The sequence below is a fragment of the Macrobrachium rosenbergii genome, chromosome 13 (genome assembly GCF_040412425.1).
Source record: "Macrobrachium rosenbergii isolate ZJJX-2024 chromosome 13, ASM4041242v1, whole genome shotgun sequence".
Lineage (NCBI taxonomy): Eukaryota > Metazoa > Arthropoda > Malacostraca > Decapoda > Palaemonidae > Macrobrachium > Macrobrachium rosenbergii.
In genome coordinates this window covers 5,379,700-5,397,393 of record NC_089753.1, presented here as the reverse complement: position 1 = coordinate 5,397,393, position 17,694 = coordinate 5,379,700, and the positions used below count along the sequence as shown (strand labels likewise).

Genomic DNA, 17,694 nt, shown 5'->3' with positions numbered 1-17,694 from the left:
TATCAGTTATAATGCCCCTTGGATATTATAAGTTATTCCAAAGGCAAATTAAATTAGATATTTATTAAGTGATTGTAGTTTTTTGACATTGGCTTTCTCGTTGCAGCTTTTGCATCTTGGGGGACATGTGTTGTCTATTATTTTAAGACCGTTTCCAGCTTCCTGTATTTTTGTTTTCAGTGACAATATTTGTAAGATAATCCAAAATAGTGTTGCTATGCTGCTCAAGGTTTTTGTGTTTTATGTCGGCAGCTGCTCGCGCTCGTAACTCGTTTTACGTCAAAGCAAATTAATTATTCAGTTCTTGCATTAACAATAACTCAAAAAGCTCTATCAGGATGCGTGTTTGTGTGATCCTGTCGTACGGGATTTGGCCATGTTCAGATTTCCTCATTAATGCCTAAGCATTGTAAAGTTAAGTAAACCTTGGTTTAACCAGACCACTGAGCTGATTAACAGCTCTCCTAGTATAGGGCTGGCCCGAAGATTAGACTTATTTTATGTGGCTAAGAAGGATTGGTTACCTATTAGGGACCTACAGCTTATTGTGGAATCCGAACCACATTATAGCGAGAAATGAATCTCTATCACCAGAAATAAATTCCTCTAATTCTTCATTGGCCGGTCGAAGACTAGAACTCCGGGCCTAGCAGAGTGCTAGCCGAGAACTCTACCGACTCGTCCAACGAGGATCTACTAAGCATTGTAACTGTGGTCTGTTCCTCGTTGGGAGAGTCGGAGAGGTGATGGCTAGGTCCGAGTTTGAGTCCCCGGCTGGCTAATGAAGAATTAGATTATTTATTTCTGGTGATACCATTCATTTCTCGCTATGGTCTTGGATTCCATAATAAGCTGTAGGTCGCATTGCTATAACCAATATTCTTAGCCACGTAAATAAGTCTAATCCTCGGTCCAGCCCTAGGAGAGCTATAATCAGCTCAGTGGTCTATAAATAAGATATACTTAACTTTGGGTGAAGATAGAAGGTGATGGGGAGAGTCGTGTTAGGTAGCTAAATATATGTATAAACACATAGCAGAATGGTCTTGTGTATATATATATATATATATATATATATATATATATATATATATATATATATATATATGGATATATATATATGTATATTATAAACGCATACATATAAGTGTACATTATACACACATGTATATATATATATATGTATATATATACGAGTATATCATACATATATATATATATATGTATATATGAATTAAATTTTATCACGTCACTGTGATTTATATACAGGCATTAATCTGCAAATGTTTAATATCCAATTCGCTCTACCTCGGAAATAATATATGTATATATATGTATACCGAAGGTGAATTATTATAGTTGATTGATAAGAATAGGCTAAGGCGTCACTTAACGCCGTGAGCTCTCGTGTTCGGTGGTGCGAGTCTGTGAGACGACGAACCTCATATTAATTATAATAATTCTCCTCCAGTATACATATATATACTGTATATAATACATATATTATTTACGAGGTAGAGCGAATTGGATATTAAAAGACATTTGTAGCTTAATGCTTGTATATGTATATATATACGTATATATAAATATATATACATATATATATACTATATATATATATACATATATATATATATATATATATATATATATATATATATATATATATATATAATAATTCCCTGAATTGACGGCAATGGAATGATATCCGCTTAGGTACGGGCGGCTTCTTCAGGCAATCGGGAACACAGAGGAATGGCTACGTAGGTAACTTGCACTGGTAAAACTCCTGGAGGAGAAATAATTCCAGATAAGTCTACTAACGAAGTGATATCTCTCTAGAAATGAAGTAATGCACATATTGGGGGGAATCACCTTACTCTACTCACTTCTTGGCAAGGGACATGAATTACTTTATGGACTATTCAAGGAATTACACACTGGACATAAGTTTGCTGTTTAAATTGAAGTAACAGAGAATTTACTTGAGTGGTGAAATGCGAGAGACAATAAAAACGAGTCAAAGAAAAAGTACACAGGCTGCAACCATTTCCCTTCCGGGGACATAACGTGATTGCTTCCTGGTAATGCTTCCACAAACAACTCTAGGCTGGCGAGATCAAAGCTTCTCTTGGGTGGTGTCCGGTAATAGAGTCACAATCTGTCCGGCGTTTGTGAAGAATGAGTTACCGCTTGTCGCTGTTCGACGGTCTGGCAGGAAGAGCTTTGCCGTGATGTACGGCCTTGGCTATTGCTTGAGGCCTGGCTCCAGGCGCTGTCACTGGCTATGACCTGCGGATTGAGGGAAAGGTCTACGGCCAGTAAAAATGAGGAAAACTTGGCGGGCTTTTAATTAAATTTTAAGATCTAGACAGAAGAAACAGCGACCTGCTTCCAGGTGCGGTCCCTGGAGAGGCATTACGACCTCGGCCCTTGAAGAGGGTCGCGAGACACTCCTAAATTCTCCCATGTCACTCCAATCTTTGTGGGTCTCCCTATCCCCCTACCGGTTTGATATTTCCCCCTTAACTCTTATAGGTTAGCAATCCAGTGGCGCAAAAACTGTAAAAGTATATATTACATATATACTGTATGTATATATATATACAGTATATATATATATATATATATATATATATATATATATATATATATATATATATATATATATATATATATATATATATATATATATATATATATATATACACACACACATATATACACTTACATGCACACTCACACATGTACATATGTTACAGGCAGATAGCAAAACCAGGCATTTCACGAACTGCCTGAAATTCAGGCAGATAGCAAAATGCACTTAGGGACATTTGATTCCCAGGGGCTAGTGATAAATATGGTGAAATAAATTTGACCCCCCAGAGGCTAGTACTAAACACAGTGAAACAGTGTAGGTGAGTCACGTTTCGCCGTGTTTAGTACTAGCCCACGGGGGATCGAATGTCCCTAAGTACATTTTGCCATCTGCCTGAAATTTCAGGCAGTTCGCGAAATGCCCGGTTTTGCTATCTGCCTGTAACACACACACATACATACAGTATATATATATATATATATATATATATATATATATATATATATATATATATATATATATATATATGTATGTATATATATACACACACACACACACACATATATATATATATATATATATATATATATATATATATATATATATATATACATACATATATATTTTAATAAAATGACCTCATTGAAACTGGATGGTATCTAGAAGAAATATTTGTTCAGGAAAAGTTACAAGCTTTCAAGGACTATAGTTCGACAGATCTAAACTGATATATTGTTTACCTCCTTGAGAAAAGCGCTTCTGCCACTTCTCTCTTAACCTTTAAATCGTCCCCTTCTTAAGTCTTCAGCCATCTCCTAGTAGGGCAATATTTGGGACAGTACTCAATGGAAGTGACCGTATAAATCCTAATCCGTTAACTCCATCCCCATTCCATTTGGTTATTACTTTGGAGACTTTATTTATTGTTATATTTGCTATGACTTTTACCTGTAAATTTTACGTACATTACATATCTTATTTGATGATCTTTTTCATTAAAAGTAATAAAAATCTGTAATTACCATTTATTGTCTTATGACATTTTCATATAATCTCGTCAGTAGAGTACCTTATATTTATTCTTTTTTTTTATTATTTAACTTTTCCGTCTGCCATACTATCCATTTCCTAAACAAGTTTGTAACATTTTGCATTTCATTGCCCCGTATTTTAAGTTTCCCCTAATCTTCATTCATCAAGTTATGATTTACTTTAGTTTCATTTCCTTTTTCATAGTATATTTTATCTTTAAAACCACACAGTATTCTGCCTTATTCTCTCTTGACTACAATTTCATTGATCTCCATTCTATTTGGTTATAACTTTTAAGGTTGTAATATTCTCTTATGTTTTTATAATGTATACCTTTCAAGTTTTGCATAAAATACATGGCATTTTATCTAAAACTGTTTTGCATTTAAAGTAAAAAAAAATCGGCCATTACTATGCATCATTTCTTATGACATTTTCTTCTGAAAAATATATGACATACAGAAATGAAAACATAGTGTAAAAAAAAAAAAGATTGATTATAACTCATAAATCTAAATCATGTAACAATTTTTACTTTTTATAAGGTTGTTGCACATAAACTCATCATTGGGAGAGAAATAATTTATTTACGTAATTACCACAGGAATTGCAATAATATGATTATATACAAAATGTACATTACGAAGAATCTTCGTCGTCAGATGACCTTAGTTCAATAACGAACGAGTCAATATATTTATCGATACAGATATCTTTTGCAGCATCGGCTATTTGCAAATTTTCGGAATGTTTAACTGCATTTGCCCAGTTTTCAGCCGTCACTGACTGAATTGCATCTTTGACGAGAGGTTTAAGATCAGCCATTTTAAAATTGTTTCTTTTTTGCCACATAGGTCTTTACTTGGGCCCAAATCAGTTCAATGGGATTGTATTCACAGTGATATGGAGGTAACCTAACCACTTGATGTCCATTGTCTCGTGCCATTCTGTCTATAACATAATCATGTCTGATTCCATACAACAGTGATTTGACCATTTCCAGTAATTCACACTTGTTCAAATTATCACTTGGATTTGCACCCTTATTCTTTAGCCACTCCTTCATAACATCTTTTTTGTCTGCCATTGTCGGAGGTTTGTCAATTCGTACGGAATGATATGAGGCGTTATCCAAAACAAGGATAGACGATGGCGGTATATTTGGAAGAAGTTGATACTTGAACCATTCTTCAAACATTTTAGAATTCATTTGATGGTGGTAATCACCATCATTTTTAGATTCAAACACTAAGTCTGCATTTTGTACAAATCCTTCCGTAGAGCCAGCATGCAGAATGATGAGTCTTTTTCCTCTTCCAGTAGGCGGTTTCTCTCCCGTTGCTTTTTTTGAATTCGTATCCATCCAGCAATGATTCACTGTATAGTTTTGATTTACCCAAGTTTCGTCTATGTATATCACTGAATCACTCCCTTTCTCTCGAATAATTTTCATTTTCCTTAGAAATGCTGTTCTTGCACTAACCACATCAGGCCGTTCCAGAAGAAATGGTTTTCCGTCCACTCTTCCGTATTTAAAACCCATTTCTTTTAAAATTATGCGGAAAGATTCCTTACTTCCACTGAATTCCGTATTTTCTTTAAATTCACACAGGATTTTATCAAGATTGGGTTTTTCTTCTCTGACATAGAAATTGAGAACAATTCTCCGCAAAGTACATTTATTAAAATCGTCTGTTTGTCACAGGTTTTGACCTTTTCCATTTCTTCTTGTTGCTGAACGGCGGAGTTGCATCATTTTCCTCAGACTCTCTTGCCTCTTTGCAACAACGATGAATGGTAGCTTCGCTCAACTTTGTTGCCTCAGTGGCACGGAGAACTGCTTGCGATACATCACAAAGTGGACCGCCATTCAGTTTTTCTGTGACAAAGTACTTATAAACGTAATAAGCCATTCGTCGGGCTTTTCCTGGCAGATGACCGCTTGGAAACTCTTCCATGATCAACCGTATCACAGCGTACTTTCTGAAGGAATGAATTAATTTCACTACTGACTATTGTTCTCGGTAAACTAAAGGAAGAAGACATTCTTTTTGGCGCGTAATTAAGTTCTCAGCTAGACCGGGCGGTCGGGCTTATCAAAGGGTAGCAAGAGATAAACTTCATGGTTTAATAGGCTTGGCCCACCTTCATATCGCCTGTCAAAGGTTACAAGAAAAGTGGCAGCGTCTTTCGAAGCATTTGTCACGTTTATAAATGCGATTTCTCATCTTATTTACAAATAAAATTAAAATCACACTATGTGAACGTGTAAGTACATCAAAACATGCTAAAAACTTTAAACTACTCATTTATTGATTCATGTGTTATAAAGTAAGGTATTAAAAACTGGATACTGGTAGATGTGGCAACAGGGTTCTTACCCAAAGAAAACAACAATCTCTCAGTTTAGATCTGTCGAACTATAACAATCCTCATCATCTGGTATCTCCGTAGCTACGGATACCAGACGATGAGTGTTAGTCTTAGAAAGCTTGCAACTTTTCCTGAATAAATATTTCTGCTAGATACCATCCAGTTCAAATGAGGTCCTGTTATTAATTATGTTAATGCACAGAACAATTGTGTAAATTATAAAGTTTATATATATATATATATATGTGTGTATATATATATATATATATATATATATATATATATATATATATATATATATATGTTTGATTTTAAATCATGAAAAGGTAAAACAGACGATTATACGAACAAAGTTACAGCCACGTGGGAAAGAGTGAAACAATGAGATGCTAAGTATTTTCGTCTTATTGCGAAGACATGGTTACAGCAACTAAAAATACACAGAGATAAGGGTATATATATATATATATATATATATATATATATATATATATATATATATATATATATATAAAATATATATATACTGTATATATATATATATATATATATATATATATATATATGTATATATATATATATATATATATATATATATATATATATATATATATATATACATACATATATATATATATGGTGGGTATAAGTCCTAAGAGAATACAAAAAGGTTGGGAGATCACAAAACGGTCAACAGATTAACATCGAAGGTCTACCTATTGGTAATCCTCATTATTTTGTCTTTCAAATCCTTCTGGAACATATGTTTTATTACAGGGTCAAAAGAAAATAATCCTTGGCTTAAATTAAGGTTATATTCCCAGGTCAACTGAATCATTTGCAGGAACTTGTTGGAATCTGTTATGATTCAGTTGACCTGGGAATTTAAACTTGATTTAAGTCCAGGATTGTTTTCTTTTGACCCTGTAAAAACGCATATTCCAGAAGGATTTGAAAGACAAAATAAAGAGGATTACCAATAGATAGATCGATGTTAATCTGTTGATCGTTTTGTGATCTCCCAACCTTTTTGTATTCCCTTAGGATTTATACCTACTATATATATACACCCTTGTCTCTGTGTATCTTCAGTTGCTGTGACCGTGACTTGGTAATAAGACGAAAGTACTTAGCATCTCATTGTTTCATTCTTTTCTTCTTGGCTATAATACATATGTGTGTGTGTGTATATATATATATATATATATATATATATATATATATATATATATATATATATATATATATATATATACGTATATAATACTTTTTTCGCTCTTTATATATATATTGTCTCCCTATGAGCATTTTTGCTTATACCTGTAGAGTGCTTGCTGCTTTTGTGATGAAATTTGCCTCTGCCCGTCTGTGCTCCTCCACCTCTCCGCACGTTACAGTGATTCATTCAGTAACAAAATGCCTGCGCGATGATGTCATGCCAATCCTCATTGAGTTTCAGTGGTTTCCTGTTAATGCAAGAATTAAATAATGAATAGAAAATTAATAATATATATCTATAACGACTATGTTTTGGCGTGTACCGAGTATGATGATGAACCCTATATACCTCTGTAACCTGAGCCTAATGTTGGAGCTTGGAGGAATATGGATTAATGGTGTTAAAATCCAACTAAGATATTGGAAATCGGACTTGGAGCTTTTAGTTCACGGCACCAAGATTGAATATGACGCTAGAACTTGGGTACACCTTCCAAATGGAAATTAAGATGTAGCGATTGGGAAACTGTTTGCTGGTCCGATGGTACAGTGGTTAGTGTCGTGGCATGCCACTCAGATGTCACGGGTTCGCGTCTCCCCCAGGCCGATGAAAAATCACTGGCTCTGTATCATGATCAGTTACTGCTGCAGTGTGGGGTCTGTAGTGGGAGGTTGAAACCAACATTCTTTGGATGCTTGAATTAAAAGTCAGCGCCCCTGTGCGCTTGTTCCATGTGAATAGGTTTCATCTACTGAAATAATGATAATAATAATATTTGACATAGAAGAAAAGTAATTCAAGGAAAATATACATTTTAATTGATAATTCAACACAGACCCCAGGTAGATCGAATGGGAGCTTACTGCTCACAACGACGATGATTTGAGCACGATACCAATGAAGTGCGGAAGCTAAACTAGCGAAGGAAATAGTCTGATACCTTTGTTTTGACGAGTCTTTTGAATTTATACACTTCAGTCGGGATATGAAGGTTTATTGTTTTCTCCATTACAGTGTTTTCTCCACTAGAATACAGTTCTGGAGGTGGATAAAAAGACATCTGGCTGTACGAGTGCGAATAAAAGATATTGTAATAATTCCTTGCATTTAATTGCATGAGTAGCGGTTATATTCAAGATGGCATGGAATATTGTTCTCTATGAGATAAAAAGCTGTCTGCGGTAGGTGAAAGGAACAGCCACTGCAACACTGGATGGAGGGCGATGCATGTAAATAGTATTGCAGTTTTCTCTTCCGAATACTTTGCATATTTACAATTTTTGTTGAGCATACAAATCATTGCAATAGTTCAGTGACTGGGCAACTTCAGGAGTATTTTGCCAATAACTTATCGATCAAAAGTCTGAAACCTCATTGAGGTCCCGCCATCCTTTGTGCGTTGATGGCATATACACGGCATGAAAGGCTAGACTAGACTTTTTTTTAATGTAAGGCTTTGGAACGACTCTTAGATATATATATAATGAATATTGGGTAAAATAAGCAAGTAATTTTAACTGCTTTGAAAGGAAAAATGTGTTAAAAGACGGCCAGTAAAATCAAATATCTGGTATAAGCCTATTGTTCGCTTGTCAATTCATCGAGTTTTAGTATAGTGGTTAACATCACAAAGTTATATCCACAGACGTAGATATAACTTTGGTATAATAATAAAGTTATTTTTGATGTTCATGCAACGAAATCTACATGATAAAAGTTAGAATAAAGAAATCTTGTGATCTGGACAGTTTGTGGGCATGGGTACGTGTGACCTGGACTGCTCTAGTGAGATAACAATTATTGAAAGCCCATCGTTCGTTTGTTTTTGATATAAGTAAACTGATACAAGCTCGTCTTTCTTTTAGTTAGGTAGGTTTATTATCGTTACAAATCGGCCTGTATATGAAAGAGTGTGAAGACTTTTGTATGTATAAATATTCAAATATGTCACTGAAGAAATAGTTTGAGCTACATATAGTATGCGCCACTTAGTTACCGTGGGTGGCCAGACGAGTTCAAACCGCCGACAGTGGCAGTCTGGCAGACGATACCGCATTCGTTTCCCAGTTGTGGTCATCAATGCTGACTGTCCACCCTCTCCTAACACTTGATTCATAGTGCAACTGCGAGACTTTCCTCCTGTTACGCTTTTCAAACTTTTACTGTCAATTTTCGTTTCAGCACTGAATGGCCTTAGTTGCCCCAGTGCTTGGCATGTACAGTATGCCTAAAATCTATAAAAATCAAATCAGTGCTAAGTCAACCAGCGCCGTCAGTTTCAAGGGAAGTTCATGCAGTACGACGTTTGGGCAGTCTTAAAATTTTTTATGTTAACACTCAGTTACCACTCATGATATATCGGTAGTAAATCTATAGCTTGCATCATGGTATTTCAATAACCTAAACACTCGTACCAGATAGGGTTAAGAGCTGAGTAGCCGAATGTCCCGGGTTCTTGGCTTTACAGCCGAAATTTCATAAAATCAGTTTCAAATAAAAAATTCGTGGAAGAGGCTTACAGATGAAGGCCTAAACCAGGTTGGAATTCAGTCATACATTGTATAAGGCAGAAGATATCGGACAGAACTCTTTTCACGTCTTATCCCATACAGAAAAAACTTCATGGTAATGGTGCTGATTTTAATCCAAATATTTGTTTTGTGAGTCAAGTAAGTTTGTTTATTTTAAACAGATGGTGATGATACACAACCTAGGCCCGATGTATATAAGAAAGACCATGGAAAAATAAAGTCAAGTTTCCTCCTTTTCCTCTTCTGTTTGGTATCTTCATGCCTTACCTCCTCTTCTGTTAAACCCTGAAGAAAATAGTAACATATGAATCACATAACCTGTTGCCTCAATACCAGCAATATCTGAGGTTCACTTCTCACATCTGATCTCGCCGATTCCTGTCTCTCTCTCTCTCTCTCTCTCTCTCTCTCTCTCTCTCTCAGCAAAATAATGAGGGAAACAATTGCCTTGGAGTTTTCGTTGACGGTTTGAAGTGAGGCCTGTGCTTTTGTCCTCTTCGACTTACATGTGTTTTGCTTGCGTCTTTTTTGATGATACGCTCAAGGGGTTATTATCATGTGAATGTTTTGTATCTATTCAGTGAAGAATAAAGATTAATGGAGTCAATAGTTTGTTAGTAATCATCCGTCGAAACCGCTTAACCATTGTGATCTGGGTTGTTTTCAACCTCTTAACACCACACCCTTTAGCAACTCCTTCATTTTGTGATACTATCTTTCCGCAGCGCTTGACCATCAGTCTCACCATTTGTTCTGGTTCTCTATGAAACTTTTGCCACTTCACTGCAATTCGGTTTCATTGCAGAAGTTCGTGAGTTGACGGCAACTCGAGTTGCCTGGATGGATCTAGCGTATCACTTTCCGCCCTGTGCCTTTGGTTTATCCAAGACCACCGAGAGACAAGGCCTGTTGGATATGACGTGATGACGTCGACCCCGGTAGTCGGACCAGTCCGACGTTAGCGAGTCTTTCTCTCTCGAGCTTCCTTCCTGTACATCATTTGAGTACGAGGTTTTCTCGTAGTTCCGTTGTTTTATTTGTTAATTGGACCGTAAAACTTACATGGCATAATGAAGTAGCGTGCCACGATATATCAAGTGTGTTTGATTGAACGAACTTAGTATGGTAAGTAGGTAAACTCAACACTAAGTTCACTGCAACGAGTGTTTGACTTTTGCCTCTGGATAACATGACGATAACTATCGCTGAATAATCCCGCGGATTCCAGTGCTTGGCTTTAAGCCTAAATATCATATTCCATTCCATTCCACATAAGGATAACATACAGTTAGGTTTGTCAGGCAAGGTAACATGAGTTAGGCCTGTGCAAGTATAGCCTACACTCAGGTATAGCCTAAGAATTCTGTAGTCAGAAAAAGAGATTTAGGTAGGTGTTGTGAGCAGCAAGGTAAAGTGCAGTGTAAAGAAAGACTGGTTTAGCTTAGATTGAATTTTAGTTGGAATTCATATAAACTAGACAACACAGAACTCCCAATATTGCCTATGTCCAGACAATTCCCAGTGTAGCCTTTGTCCAGACAACTCCCAGTGTAGCCTATATCCAGACAACGGTAGATCGGCTGTCCGCGGTGAGCTAGCCTATGGCAGTTGACGTTTTTCTATAGAACTTTACCTGCTGAACAAGAATTCAAGGTAATATTTTAACGGCCAAAAGTAATTGAGCTGTAATTTACCTTAGAAATGTAGCCGACAGTAAGAGGGACCTGTTGAGAATCTTGTTTTTGGGTGGGTGAAAACACTTTCGAGAATGGCTAACAGTAAGGGGGACCTGTTGAGAATCCGGGGTTCTGGGTGGAGTAAATAACTTGGGAAAAGGTTTGGGCACCTTAGTGTTGTGTTTCCTGTTACATATGCCATTTGGAACACAAAAAACAAGCGAAAAAAAAGGCCGGATGAATGGACAGCGTGAGCCGTTCCAAAGGCACTTTTCACGCATGCGTCGATTTACAGAGGAGATTTCGGTTCACACGATGCCCCTAACTGAGAGAGTAGTTGGCAGGTGTTTTGGGGGTTGGGCGTATTAAACCAATCACGTTGTAATATTAAACCTTTTTCTACAGTTTTTCGGTTGCTAATTATGAATTTACCTTTAATTTTTTGGCACTCGACTGTAATTAACCTGTGAAGTCCATCCAACAAGGGGTTTCCATACACGATCTTCACAAGACAGAGCATGGGTATGTCCGTTTCGAACGGTTCATATCCCGTCCGACAAGTGCAATAACTTGTTAACATATGGGTACTCAACTACCCCCCCGGGCCAGTACTAAACACGGCGAAGGGACATTCCATTTGGCCGACAACAAACAGATGCATCTCCAGTATCAGAACCCCTAAAAGTGTAGAAAAAACCAGTTGAAAAGGTAAAAACATGCACGGAGCTAATATATAGATTTACCATAGTGTTTTTTATACGGAAGCGTTTTTATTTTTGGGTAACTGTTATTTCCGCCACGTCTCTACGTAAGCCCTACATCACTTTACCAACTCGTACTTTCTGTGCAGTGCCGTAACCCCATCTTCCTCCCCCCCCTGCCGCTGAACATATGGCTCCCAAGTGGTTACGTAACCCAAGATGGCGGCTTTGCTTACCTGTTGAGTTTCTTCACCCCGGTCGCAAGCAACGAATAGTGTCCAGTTGAGCTAGACTATGGCAATTGACGTTTTTCTGTGTTGGTTTGCTTGCTTTACATGAATTTAGGGTAACATTTTGCTGGTAGGCTGCTGCTAAGCTGTAATTTACCTTTGAGCTGTATGCGACCCACACTATAGATGTGCAGTTTTCAAGGGTCAATTACATTTTAGTTACAGCCGACCGCCAAAATGTTATTTTAAAATCTTGTTCAGCACGTCAAATAACATAGGAAAACGCCAATTGCCATAGGCTAGCTCATCGCGGACAGCTGGCTTAGAATTACCCAGACAACTCCTAGTGTAGCCTATGTCCAGACAACTCCCAGAGTAGCCTATGTTCAGACAACTCCCAGTGTAGGACTTAGCAAGAGCTTTGGAAATGGCACAGACATAGAAGTTAGGTTCATCACAAGTGGATGTACAGTACAGTATAGTGATCAAGAAGTAGGCAAGTTACCATTGCCAGTTGTCAAAGGTAAGGAACAAACCTTATTGGACCTAGTTTGGTTAAGATGAATAAAATTAGACTGGCCTAGTTTTCTAGGGTTACAGGTACAAAACAGAAGGGATGTCAATAACTAACCTAACCTCATGGCATTACTGTGTTTTAATGCTCATATATACATTTCGTACAAATATTAAAAGACCATCTTTCCTCTTCCACAGGTAACAGTTGAGTACAGATTTATGAAATAGCATACTGAACAACACAGTACCCTACCCACTGTGAAGGCTAACTGCGCAGTACATGCGTTGTTCATGTTTCTGAAGTACATCACTTAGGAGATTTAATGATTCCTACAGAGGTTCATGATACTAATATCATTGAGTAGATATTGAATAACTTGCAGAGAGCTGACATTGCTGAGTGTATTTCTAAAACCTGCAATAGCATTGCTGTTATAAAATTAGTGATTTCATTTTTGGCAATAATTTTAGATGATAAGTCGAACATTTGTTTGTGCTGAAATTCATATTTGAACAACTGGAGTTAATGACTGAATAAATTTGATTATTCATCAGAGCTGGTAGTATTTTATTTATTTATTTATTTTTTTTTTGTTTGTTTTGTAATTGATCCCCACAAAGTTATACTCTTGAGAGATAAGAAATTCCTAATATTGCTGAGGTACTCTACCATCAGGAGTGTGTCTCCAAACAGTTTACCCCAGCGTCAGAACAAAATGACTCATTTTCGGATGTACATTTTAAGAATAAATGTAAATCAGTACTACCCAATGACAAAACATTGGTACTGATGGTGGATGAAACTCACTTGAAACCATATTTTGATTATAAAGGCGGAAATTCAGTACACTTGTTGAGATGCAGGCTACCAGGAATAATTGGATTGGTCAGAAAGATACAAATAAAACAATGAAGTTCCCACGGTTTTCCTTTGATGGAAATCATATTTTAGAAAATGAAATTCATTATGCACCATTCAGCTCTGAAAAAACTTCATGAGATAGAAGATGGTTTACTCTTGAAACATTATTATAAACTGTCATGAAAAGCATTCTCCTCACCCACCTTTGAGAAACAAAGTGTTCATTTAGCTTTACAAATATTCAATGAATATCTCATTCAAGCTTTACTAACTCTTGGAAAAAAATCACTGTTTCCCTTTTTATTCAGAAGTTGCAGATTTATGTAATTTTTTTTTTTTTTTACATTACATTTGATGGGCAATAATGAATGTAAAATCCCCATATAAAGGTCAAAGGTTAAATATTAAATATGCTACTCCAATAAGTAATGGAGGTCATTGTACAGAAAAATAGCAAAATTAATAATATTGGTTTCTAACAGTTTATTGAATAATTATTGTTCCCAAGAAAAACTATATTGTAGCTAACAGAAAGTTGAATAAAAAGAGAAAGTTTAAAACTTCATCTACCAAACAATAGGTGTATGTAAAAGACAATAATTATTTCATTCACATATAGTAGAATGCACTGCCGTCTTGTAATTTGACGTGAACACTATGTATAAACATTTTTTAATACAATATTAAACATGTTTGTACTTCGGCATATACTATATTGTAACTGTAAATAAATTGTTTTGGTTCAGTGTTTTATATAAATCTCTTAACCTGTGTTTCGAGTTAATATTATTTGGTGTACACAAATTAGTGTAGACGAAAAAATTAAGTAAATTAATTTATTACCATGACTGGTAAACAACAAATTGTGTATGTTAATGACGTTTTGTTTACATTTCTTTCGTCTCGCAAAGTAGTCAGTGCTAGCGACTCGACTACCGTTGCTTATGTCACAAAACATCGAACATGCCTTGTCTCTCGGTGGTCTCGGTTTATCCCGTATCAGTTACTATGTTATTTAAGATTAATTCCACGGTTTTAGTGATTTAGTAATGGCATGATTATTGGTATAAAAAGTCCTGTACTATTAATAAATTGCTTAAATTATCATGGGTGTATTAATATGAAAAGAAACAGCATATGTACGTTACATGGCCATTTTTGTTTGCCCTTCCAACCCATCCTAACAACTGCTGTCTTTTATCAGTCTCGTATTTATTTGATTATCTGTCCATTATTCTCTCCTATGATTGTCTGTCTTCTCTTGTATGGAGATCACTCCCAGAAGCTTGAAGAAAGAATAATTTTTTGGAAACGGGAAACCCATGAAAGACAATAATACTCAATTATTATAGTTACCCTTGTAATTGATTTTATACCCGTTTTCTTTCAGGATGGTTTTAGACGAAGGCCTAAACAGAAAACGTTCCATATCTGACGTATCCTTAAATAGATCTTCCAGTAGGCCGGTGAGTACCAAGTATTTGTTTCTGGGTGTATAAATGATATTCTTGTTATGAGTTTCATAAAGAAAATTTCGTTATGGAGGCGAATTATGGTATTCTTGATATAGAACGTTTGTCAGTGTAGGCCTGTAGGGTCTATACAGATAATGCAGGTGCGTACTGCCGGTTACGTGTGGTTATGATTCGTTTAACCCCTGATGTTTGTTTTGGAAGGTAAGTTTAACCATTCATTGTATTAACAAAACGCGGACTTATGATAATTTTTATGCAGTTTTATTTATTGATAGATTGATTTATTTATTCTGTTTACTCATTCATGTATTTGTTTCTGGGCCCTCCCGTTGTAATGACGTTAGTCAGTTTTCTTAAGGCAATAACGTGAAAATAAGACTGTTGTTCCAGTGTAGTGTTGCAGTGACGGAAATATTTATCGACTGGAAGCAAGAACACACTGAACCCATCCTTTTTTAATGTTTTCATTTATTTCGAGAATTGTTACCAATTTAATGGCAGCAACGAAAAATAATAATTACCGCTTTATTCAGGCATAATATAAAGCTCCTTTATAACATTCTCAATTACTACAACTGTAAATCTGTAACTAATGAAGTGTAGCCCACTCTTTGTGCTTACATGATCTACAAAGAATTTTCCTGAGAATGCCATCTAGTATTCTTCAAAATCAAATAGACAGTATGATCGGCCAAATGTGCAGAATACATTCCTGGTTCGAAGCTAATGTTTTATGTAAGAGAAGTTATATCACCAAGCTACTTAGGCCATTCTTGAGTCATGGGGTTATCAAGTATGTGAAAATTAATTTGGCCTTTGACAGCTAACAATAAAAACCCCAAGTTTTTGCACATAAGCGAGAAATTCCTTAAGCTGGTTATGTAATAAAGATAATCTTAAGATACGCCCTCCATGATGCAACAGATTTCCTGTTCAGTACTCAATCCAGCATCTGGCGCCTTTTCACCGGGATTCGTTTGCGACGTATTTGTCTTCTTTCAAGGGTCAGTCCTCATGTTTCACATTCATTCTTTCTCACGTCAAGTGCTTCTGATGTCCCTGGTGGAGTTTCCAGGTAGCAGATTTCTTTTCATTTTGAGAAGTACTTTCGTAGCAGTGATACAGGGAAACGCGACAGACTTGTTGGGCGGAGTCGTCACACCCAACATAAAAATACCGACTTCCAGAACACACTTGATTTGCAGTCCACACGCGTAGGCGCTCAGTACATATGTCGTTGAGCAATGCAAGTTTTCATTATCTTTATTGATGTATGGTCATTTTACTCCACCCTTGCGCCCGGAGGTGATTGCCCCATGTCGTCACCCACCTCCCCTCCCGGAACACCCGTCTAGTGGCCTGAAAATATGTAACACTATTAAATGTTTCTGTTTAGACTTATATAACAGGAATAGTCTTATGGTTTCTCCGCAAGGGATATTGTTTATTGTGGGCTTTGAGCGGCACAGTGTAGCTTTACTAAATGTCTTTTGTAAATCTCTTTTTACCCCAGCTGTATTGCCTTGTGCGTTTCAATAGAAATGTGTCACATACGTCTCGCTAAACAATTTGCGTTTACGATAATACTAGTATGTATAACGTAATTTGTATACATTTATTTAGTTGTTCCTGTCTGTGACAGTCTTAAAAAGGAAATTACTGTTATTAATACTGTTATAAATACAATAAAGTTTGCAAAATTATCTTATTATGGAGTTTTTCTTCCTGACAGCTAAAGAAGTAAGGTTCTCCATAGTTGTCATTTATATTTATATACGCTTTTAACTCCACTAGGAATCATTATGTTTATATAGTTTAATGAGAACTGTCACAGATGGAATAAGAAATGAGGAAATTGGCGATTAACTTTCTTTGTGCGTTAACTATAATTTTACAGCAATACAATGCTCCTTTTGATGGGTATCGATGGTTTGTCTTTGTTACATGCCATTGCGATCTCTCTCTCTCTCTCTCTCTCTCTCTCTCTCTCTCTCTCTCTCTCTCTCTCTCTCTCTCTCTCTCTTAATGAGAACGAGTTCGTGCAGTCATCTTGACGAGTAATGTTTCCCTGCCCGAGAGGTCTTGAATATTGCATTGCGTCCTTTCCAGTCGTCCTTTGAAGTGTCCGTAATCAGCAGCGCGTCGCTTTTTCTATTTATTGTTGAAGAGGCATGGTTATATTGATCAGTCTGGCGTCTGGATCGCCCTACTTCTTTGGGTAGATTCTGAAGTGGTAGTTTTGCTGATTGTGTTTATTTTGGACGTGCATGTTTAGACTCCTCTTGTGTACAAGTATTAGTTTAGGTTTGTCTTGAGACGTCCTCTTATATTTTTATATTGTGGGGGTCTCTGTAGACCCGCCTTATCTACATGAATGCTTGTATATGCTTAGACTTCTCGTGTGTATGTATGTGTGCATGATGCGTGCACTGATGGCTTATCTGTTTAGGCCCTTCTTGGACGCCTTATATCAGCGCTGG

The 17,694-nt window shown here is 36.4% G+C and overlaps 1 protein-coding gene across 8 annotated transcripts in view; it reads left to right on the top strand.

The window, feature by feature from the left end:
* LOC136844865 (TOG array regulator of axonemal microtubules protein 1) overlaps window positions 1-17,694 on the top strand; it is a 697,822-nt gene that overhangs the window by 306,748 nt on the left and 373,380 nt on the right. For all 8 annotated transcript variants that reach the window (XM_067114114.1, XM_067114112.1, XM_067114115.1 and 5 more), the window contains exon 6: window positions 15,130-15,205. In XM_067114114.1, coding sequence (XP_066970215.1) covers window positions 15,130-15,205 — 76 coding nt within the window. The remainder of the gene's footprint in view (window positions 1-15,129; window positions 15,206-17,694) is intronic.